The 9,105-nt window shown below is 40.0% G+C and overlaps 2 protein-coding genes across 2 annotated transcripts; one reads left to right on the top strand and one right to left on the bottom strand.

The window, feature by feature from the left end:
* Positions 1-600: 600 nt before the first annotated feature.
* LOC106377915 (calcium-dependent protein kinase 18) lies at positions 601-3,306 on the top strand. Its single transcript, NM_001316137.1, is given in 12 exon segments — positions 601-939; positions 1,045-1,175; positions 1,256-1,297; positions 1,383-1,494; positions 1,574-1,652; positions 1,738-1,907; positions 2,002-2,128; positions 2,205-2,320; positions 2,391-2,498; positions 2,765-2,827; positions 2,899-3,072; positions 3,142-3,306. Coding segments are annotated over 12 exon segments (1,626 nt in total).
* Positions 3,307-3,619: 313 nt separating this feature from the next.
* On the bottom strand, positions 3,620-7,058 carry LOC106377906 (transcription factor bHLH11). The gene is made up of 6 exons (XM_048767012.1): positions 6,562-7,058; positions 6,430-6,481; positions 4,554-4,620; positions 4,337-4,464; positions 3,934-4,245; positions 3,620-3,837 (listed from the first exon to the last, which is right to left on the bottom strand). Exons 1-6 carry the CDS (start codon positions 6,642-6,644, stop codon positions 3,739-3,741), a joined length of 741 nt encoding a protein of 246 aa, XP_048622969.1. The 5' UTR covers positions 6,645-7,058; the 3' UTR covers positions 3,620-3,738.
* Positions 7,059-9,105: the final 2,047 nt, after the last annotated feature.

The raw sequence follows: 9,105 nt of genomic DNA, 5'->3' as shown, positions 1-9,105 counted from the left end.
TGAAAACTGATTACTCATATTTTTATACCTTCGACCATGTATAGAACAAATATAATACATACAAACCTTTAGAGAATATTACAAAAGAGTTGATTTTGTAAGGTAAGTATGATATGAGATGCGTAGTTACAAGGCCAAGTTAGTCACCTATCAAGCTTCCGGTGATAGAATTTAGATTTATTTTCTTTTTCCTAAACTTACTGAATTTGAGTTTGAAGTGGTTAGGTTTTGTAAATAGTTAGCTAATCTTTAATGGTAAGTGTATATTATGATTTTTAACAATAACTGAAATGAAAGGCAAATGGAAGAAAATAATTTAGTTCTAATGGCTGTCAAATTAAGTGGTTCGTTCCCGTGTATCGCAAGCTATATAGATCGTTATCTACGCAATTTGCTGTCACGGTTTCTGTTTCTTTTGTTTCTAAAAAGTGTCTACCAGGTAACAAAGATAGAAAACTTGTGACAGGTGTGATGTTTAATGAGCCAACCTTTCTTCCTTCCATGTCTCAATCTGTCTCTCCATCTCGCTCAATTTTCAATCTGGCATTTGTGTGAACTTATCATCCATTAGAGACCCGAAACCTACGCTCTAAGAGCATCATGGGTCTCTGTTTCTCTTCACCTAAGGCCACCAGACATGGAACCAATCATTCAAACCCTAATCCACCTCCAGATATACCTAAACCGCAATCTCAGGGGAAAGGGAGAGAGAAGGTTTGTAATCAAAACAAGAAGAAGACGAAGAATAACAAGATCCAGTGGAGGCACGTAGGAGGGACTCTATTTGGTAAGCGCATCGATTTTGGATATGCCAGGGATTTCGATAATAGATACACCATCGGGAAATTGCTCGGACACGGCCAGTTTGGTTTTACATACGCTGCTACCGACAACAACAACGAGGATCGTGTAGCCGTCAAGAGAATAGACAAGGCCAAGGTAAAAATATTTTTGGATTCACATAGTCTATTTGGATACCAAAATAATTTTGATGCTTGACGGCCAAGTAAGCTCAGTTTTAATTAGATTATGGTTTGTGCGCAGATGACTCAACCGATTGAAATCGAAGATGTGAAGCGAGAGGTTAAGATACTACAAGCTTTAGGTGGGCATGAGAATGTGGTTGGGTTTCACAATGTGTTTGAAGACAAAAACTATGTTTATATAGTGATGGAGTAAGCCTCAAGTCTGTCTCTCTTTCATCATCATTCTGTTTCTTGTACTACAAGAATCTGATGGATTTTTCTTCTCTTAGGTTATGTGAAGGTGGTGAACTGCTAGATCGAATATTATCAAAGTAAGAATAATAATAGTTTGTGTTAACAAGAACGCTTAGGAATAACCTCAAATTAATTTATGTGTATATGTAATATGTTTACCAGGAAAGATAGCCGTTACACCGAGAAAGATGCGGCGGTTGTGGTGAGACAAATGTTGAAAGTTGCAGCCGAGTGTCATTTACGTGGTCTAGTTCACCGTGATATGAAGCCAGAGGTAGGTATGGGTTTGATCTGATGCCTCAAAGTTACAGATTCATAATGAAAGTGTCTGAGTTTTTTCCTTTCCCCCACAGAACTTTCTGTTCAAATCAACAGAAGAAAATTCGTCTCTAAAGGCTACAGACTTCGGTTTGTCAGATTTCATAAAGCCTGGTACATGTTTCAAGTGTTTCAACTCTTGTCTCTTCTCATCATGATGATCTGATCTATAGATATGACTTTGTGAAAAATATGGCAGGAATGAAGTTCCAGGACATAGTAGGAAGTGCTTATTACGTTGCACCTGAAGTGTTGAAACGTAGGTCAGGACCTGAATCAGATGTTTGGAGTATAGGTGTCATAACTTACATTCTTCTCTGTGGAAGAAGACCCTTTTGGGATAAGACACAAAATGGGATATTCAATGAGGTATAGTAATTTTCTTTTTAAAAAAAAACAAACCAATCTAATGTTCATGGAAGTTTTTAACATGCTTTTTTCATACTTAACATGAAAACAAAAGGTCATGAGAAAGAAACCTGACTTCGAAACAACCCCGTGGCCAACCATTAGCGACGGTGCCAAAGATTTTGTGAAGAAGTTATTAGTAAAGGAGCCGAGAGCACGGTTAACAGCAGCTCAAGCACTATGTATGTGATTCATCATAGACATTGTTTTTGGTTATATCTACTGATCTTTTGGATTTGGTTGTTTGGTGTTTTGCAGCACACTCATGGGTGAGAGAAGGAGGAGAGGCCTCCGAGATTCCAATAGACATATCTGTTCTTGAAAACATGCGTCAGTTTGTGAAGTTCAGCCGCCTTAAGCAGATAGCTCTGAAGGTAATAATCAAGAAGAAAAAGATTGTGTTTCATATGAGTTGTTACTTTAACTGAAATGTGTTTTTGAAAGGCTCTAGCGACGACAATTGATGAAGATGAGCTGGATGATCTCAGAGACCAGTTTGATGCGATTGACATTGACAAGAACGGTTCCATTAGCCTTGAGGAGATGAGGCAGGTAAGAAGAAAACAAAACTTGCAACACAAGTAAGCGATTCAAAGCACAAGTGCATAAACTCATTGACAGTGGCGGAGCCACATTGTGTGAGAGGGGGGCATTTGCCCCCAACAACTTTTTAAAATTCCATGTAAATCTCTCAATAAATTCAATATGCCCCCATTGTTTTGATCAAATATACTTCTAATCCATCAACTAACTTTACTCATGCCCCCAACAAAAAAAATATCTGCCTCCGCCCCTGCTCATTGATCATATTTTCACAGGCTCTTGCGAAAGATCTTCCTTGGAAGCTGAAGGATGCAAGAGTAGCTGAGATTCTTCAAGCAGTAAGTCTGCTCACTAGCCGCCTCCACGGTTTTTTTTTGTAATAATCAAAAAAATCCATCTGTCTTTGCAGATTGATAGCAATACTGATGGTTTAGTGGACTTCACTGAGTTTGTGGTGGCTACTTTGCACGTGAATCAACTAGAGGAGCATGACTCTGACAAGTGGGAGCAGAGGTCAAGGGCAGCATTTGAAAAGTTTGACGTAGACAGAGATGGGTTTATAACACCAGAGGAACTAAGATTGGTCAGTCTCATACTTCTTATATTCCCCTCAATTTTTCATTACTTTTTTATTAATTTTCTACTCTTGTAGCAAACGGGTTTGAAAGGCTCCATAGAACCACTTCTTGAAGAAGCTGACATTGATGAAGATGGGAGAATCAGCATCCATGAGTTTCGCAGACTCTTGAGATCTGCAAGCCTCAAGCCAAGAACTGTCAAAAGCCCTCCTGGTTACCAGCTTTCTAGAAAGATGTAAATTACTTAACACTTACAAAAAAAATAGAAACATGAATATTTTATTGCCTCTCATATACAGAAAACATTGTTTATAGTAGTCAGCATCTGTTTTTTTTTTTTTTTGCTATCAAATCAAGAAAATTGTATAGAGGCTAAATTAGATGTGATTTGTATATTGGATACTGAGAATCACCCATGGAAATGTTTCTCACAACATGCTTGGTGTCTTGCTATAACATTAGTCATAACATAGTACGTTGCAAAGGGAGAAGTAAATGGTTTCTATGCTAAAATGTTATAGCTCTCATTCTTCTGTAGGAACTAGGAAACGGTCGGAGAAAATGATTTTTGTACTTTTTATTTGCTTGTGATGATAAAATACATATCTACACATAGTTCACAGAATTTCACTTGGCTGGGAATTACAGAGTTTATGACTTGAAAATGTTATTTACATTACACCATCTGAAACAGCTTGAGATGATGAGTAACTATTAGATGAGCTTGCAGTGTTTGTCAAGTTTCCTTTCTTTTCTTTACCATAAACATCCTGCATGGAAGCAACTTATGTCAGTCCCTGAACTATATACAATGTTCACAGCACAGAAAGATCTTACTAGTCAAAACTACTGAAGAAACCACTCACCTCTTGACCTGAAGAAGAGGCATGGATTTTAAGCTCAAGCTCTAAACCAGCATCATCTTTTTGTTCGGCTGAACAGGGCATAAAGGTAGAGCATGGGCTAGGTAAAGGTGCAGGATTTCGAGTATCATAGAGTGGAAAAGGCAGAGTGGAGACTGGACCCTGTGTTATTGCAACTAGAGGGACAGGATAAGTGTAATGTGGAATCCATGGGACCATGGTTCTGATTTTATGTTGATATTGAGCATTAAGAATATCAATGTCGGATTTAAGAGATGTTTTCTCCTCTTTCAGCTCGCTTTTCTCTTGAATTAGCTGCGTTCAAAACAAGTGAAAGATGATGAAACCAAGTAGAAACTAACAATAATAAGAGCATTGGAGAAGTTAAATTAATCATCATCAGTACCTCACGAGACTCTTGAGAAAGTGTGACATGCTCAGCCTTTAGTCTATCAACTTGAGTCATTAAATCTTTCAGGGTTTGTAATGTGTCGATGAGAATTGAGGCTTTGTCACTCTTTGGCCTATTGGGATCTGCAAGCAAACCATTAGTCTCAGCTTAAGACAAAGGAGTTAATAAAAGTTGAAAAATCTATGTTCTTCATGTTGATATAAATATATACCAAGTGCATTTCCGAGCTCAAGAAACTGTTCATTGAGCTTATCTCTACGGATCCTCTCTCGGTCTGCCTTCTTTTTTTTTTTGAACACCAAATGCTTATATTAAACTAAACGCCCCATGGGCTAAGTCGATTACAACCGGAGTGATCCTCGACGGTAAACAGATAAACGGAAACAATTAAAACATAGCGAAGGATAGATGTGGCTAAGGAGAGAAGAGACCCATAGAGAAGCTTCACTTGTAATCCTAAAGCCTGCATTCGAAAGAACGCAAAAAAGTCGAAATCGACGTTGAAGAACCCAACCAACGGGTTTTGATAACAAGAAGTCTGAGAACCTCCGTAGACGATTGCAGCTCCGAGGAAAGGGTCGCACTGTGAAGAACCGTCGATGCTTGAGACGGCATAATGTAATGGAGACGCAGCGATGTTATTGTAGCAATCAGAACTAGCGAAACCACACTCTTGCACGGTAGCTCTTGCGATGAGGGAAAAGGAAGGGGATTGTAGAACCGAATCTGTGAAGAACCGTCGATGCTTGAGACGGCGTATTGTGATAGAGGCGCAGCGGAGACATAGTAGCGTGAAGATCTGGCGCATCCACACTCTTGCACAATAGTATCGGAAGTGAGGAAAGGGGTGAGAAGTCACCTCTGTGAAGAACCGTCGATGCTTGAGACGGCGTAATGTGATGGAAACGCAGCAGTGACATAGTAGCGAGAAAATCAGGCGAATCCACACTCTTACACAATAGATAACTGAGACGCTGCGGCAGTTGACTAGAAACATATCAAATCTGAAACCAATCTTTGGAGGGGTCGTCACTTTGAACGAAAACTTCTCAACGGAAGATTCTGCGAACAAACCAAAGTCCAAAAGATGGTTGGAGCCCTGTAGAGTCTCGGCGGTGTTGAAGGAGGTGCGACATCGAGGTTGGAGGCGAACAAAGGGCTTGATGGGACCAGGTAACAGTCGCGGACCGGACGCAAAAGATTCATCGGAGATAGTAGAAACCATCTCCAACCGGAGAGTAAAGAGCATCACGACTATGTGGGGAGTGGTGGTGGTGGCTTGCGTCGGAGGAGACCCGTAGTCAACAGATCCATATTGGTTTTTACCGGAGTCGAAAGGAGTTTTGTCGACGGAGAAGCAGCGTGCGTCATACGTTGAAACATTAAGCTCACCAGAGTCATCCGGTCTACCGGCGAGACAGACCGGAAGTGAAGCACATGACTCGCCGGAGAGACAAGGAGGGCCGTCGAGAGAAGGCCCTGTCGGGATGGAGCTCGGGCTTAGACGACAGTGATAATCCGGATCTGGAGTAGTGGTCTCGGGAACCTTGAACAGAGCATCAAGAAGAGAGGATTTTGACTCAAGCCTTTCCGGATCTAAAAGGGGAGAGCTCGTGAGTTGAGGTCTATGCTCTGGCATGAGGTGAAGCGGGTCGCCGGCGAAGGAGGATGGATGGAGCGACGGCAGGGAAAGGAGGAGCTGAATCTCAGATCTGAGGAAGCTTGTGGAAGAGCTGCCACGGTAGGGGACACAGAGGTCAGAGAAGCAGCAGTGGGAGTCAGAGGAGTTGATGACATAGTCGCTGGTGGTCTTCAGGGTGACTCTTGGAACCAAACTCCACGACCCATAAGCAGCTCCGATGAAAAGGAAACGAGACGCAAAGACGGCTAGGACGAGGACTGACTGGAGGCGAGCGACGTTGACACGAACCATGGCTAAAGAGAAAGGACGACGGCGACGCCGGCGAGCTAAACCGCCGCCGGCGTCGTGAGATGGAGATGGAAGCGGCGCCTCGGTATGCGCGTCTGGGAGAACAATAGCTTCTTTTTTCTTCTATCTTTCTTTTTTCCCCTCTTTCTCGGTCTGCCTTCTTAAAGGAAGAAAATGGCTCCTTCTTCACTTCCACCATTTTCGCAGGGCTGAAGAGGAAAAAAACAAATGAAACTACGAAAAAAACTTGAAACTATACATCTTGAAATACATTTTCAAGCCTCAAAACCTTATAGAAGAAGTAGAAGAAGCTGAGGATTCATCAGATAAGGAGAACTCAGTAGAAGCTTTCAGCTTCTTGGTTTGCTCCATTGCAAAGTAATAAACTCTCTTCCTGAAACTAAAAAGGATATAGAGAGTAGTAGTGCGTTAAGATATCAAAAGTAAGTTGGTTTCTTCTTCTTCTTCTTCTTCTTCTTCGTTAGTATATAAAAAACCGCGGTGATAATGCATGGTGGTGGACGCCGACGAGGCATATCAATAACTTGTGCTCCCCACGCGCCACAATTTGAAGAGATGTGATCTGCTTAGGTCCAATAATAGTCTACTAAATTCCACGTGTATAATGCACGATGCAGCTTTAATGGAGTGGCAAAGAATACAGAACCTAAAGCAAAACAGCATACCTCTCTGCCAAGGACTTAAAATACTAAAACGGGTTTTGATATCAAACATGTTGATGAGATTTCATGTGAATGTTTAAATAAACTAATTTAGTAGTCACGAACGAGAGATTTAAACGATGTCCGAGTGGCGTGTGTTGTTAATGTTATCCATCTCTTGAGTCTTAGAGCATCCACATTAGTGAACCCCTCTTTGGGGTTCATAGGATTTTTTTAATATTTTTTAGGTGGGATCATGAATAGTGTTGAACCTCTTGGTATTGTGCTTCTGCATTAGTGAACCTGAGAAGGGGTTCACAGGAATTAAATAATATATTTTTTAATTTTTTTTTAGTTTTGAAATTATTTTGAAAACATGAATAAAATATTATGCAATAAATTTTTTAAATAAAATTTATTCATTACATTGATAATTGATGAACATACAAAGATTATTGATCGTTTCCAAATGTTTACCATACATTTTCAACTAAATCAGCTTTCAAACGTTCATGTTTTCCTGAATCTCGAACTTCATTGCGCATGCCTAGCATGTTAGTGGAATGCAAACTTTCTCGCCTTGAGACCTTCGAACCTCTGCTCGACTCTCCTGACTCGAACTGAGAAGTATCAGTTAGACTGTATTTGTCTCGTTCGTTCTCCACAATCATATTGTGCAATATGATACAACATCTCATAATCTTCCCTAACTTTTCTTTGTCCCATAGTCGGCCTGGGTTTTTGACTATTGCAAACCTCGCTTGCAATACCCCAAAAGCTCGTTCGACATCTTTTCTGGTGGATTCTTGATGTTTAGCAAACAGCTCTGCTTTATCACCTTGAGGAAGTGGGATAGATTGGATAAATGTCGACCAATTCGGATAAATTCCGTCAGTAAGGTAGTACGCCATACGGTAAGTGTGGTTGTTGACCTTGAATTTAACTTTAGGTGCTCGACCTTTTATAATGTCATCAAAAATAGGAGACCGACCAAGAACATTGATATCGTTAAGGGTACCTGGTAATCCGAAAAATGCGTGCCATATCCAAAGATCTTCTGATGCCACAGCCTCTAAGACAATTGTCGGCTTTCCTGAACCTCGTGTGTACTGCCCTCTCCAAGCCGTTGGGCAGTTTTTCCACTCCCAATGCATACAATCAATGCTGCCAATCATCCCGGGAAACCCGCGTGCCTCTCCAATATCGAGTAATCGTTGAGGATCTTCTGCCGTAGGTCTTCTTAGATACTCATCACCAAAAAAGTGTATTATCCCACTAGTAAAATGTTCCAAACTTAAAAGAGCAATACTTTCACCGAGTCGGAGATATTCGTCATATGTATCTCCCGATTGACCATATGCGAGCATACGTATAGCTGCCGTACATTTTTGAAGTGGTGAGAGCCCTTTCCTTCCGTGAGCATTTACTCGTTGCTGAAAGTACGGAACACCTGTACTTAGCCGCTCGACAATGCAAAGGAACAATGGTTTGTTCATTCTAAAACGCTGCCTAAACATGTCCGTTGTGTAAGTAGGATTTTCGTCAAAATAGTCGTTCCATAGTTGAATGTGGCCTTGTTCCCGATCTCTTTCGATATAATTCTGTTTCTTTTGTTTGGTGGCTTGTTCATCAAGTAGGGAGTTGAGGATATTATCAAATTCTTCGTCAAAATATTCTTCAAAAGCTTCATCTACTCCATTGGATGATGAGGACGACATTATTTGGCTACATTTGATTTTAAGATAAAAAAGAATAGTTAGATAAGAAAATATAAAATGGATTAAGAAATAATTGAGATAGAACAATAAATGTGGTTTAAGAAAAAATGAAGATAGATAAATTGTTTTTTTTTTTAATATATCAAATGGAGATAGAACAATAAATGTGGTTTAAGAAAAAATGTGGTTTTTTTTGAAATGGAGATACAACAATAAATGTGGGTTTTTTTATCATATTGCAATTATTATTTTTCATATTTTTCAGATAGAACAATAAATATGGTTTTTTCAAATGGAGATATAACAATATATGATGACATTTTACAATTCCCATATATATTATAGTCTGATTAATTAAGAAACAAAGAGATTGGAAAAAAAAAATTAGACGAATGTGGCTGTCTGAAATTAAGCAAAGTGTGTGAGTGTGCTTACTAGAGAAGAGATGCTGTC

Source organism: Brassica napus, chromosome A3 (genome assembly GCF_020379485.1).
Source record: "Brassica napus cultivar Da-Ae chromosome A3, Da-Ae, whole genome shotgun sequence".
Classification (NCBI taxonomy): domain Eukaryota; kingdom Viridiplantae; phylum Streptophyta; class Magnoliopsida; order Brassicales; family Brassicaceae; genus Brassica; species Brassica napus.
Note: the sequence above shows the minus strand (reverse complement) of the source record. Positions and strands in the feature narration are given on the sequence as shown.

Bases quoted from the DNA above. Each gene is read 5' to 3' on its own strand.
- LOC106377906 (XM_048767012.1), bottom strand. From the start codon at position 6,644: ATGGAGCAAACCAAGAAGCTGAAAGCTTCTACTGAGTTCTCCTTATCT. The intron at 6,482-6,561 runs GTTTTGAGGCTT...TTTCCTCTTCAG, and splicing joins TCTTCTACTTCTTCTATAAG to CCCTGCGAAAATGGTGGAAG. The intron at 3,838-3,933 runs GTGAGTGGTTTC...GCTTCCATGCAG, and splicing joins CCTCTTCTTCAGGTCAAGAG to GATGTTTATGGTAAAGAAAA.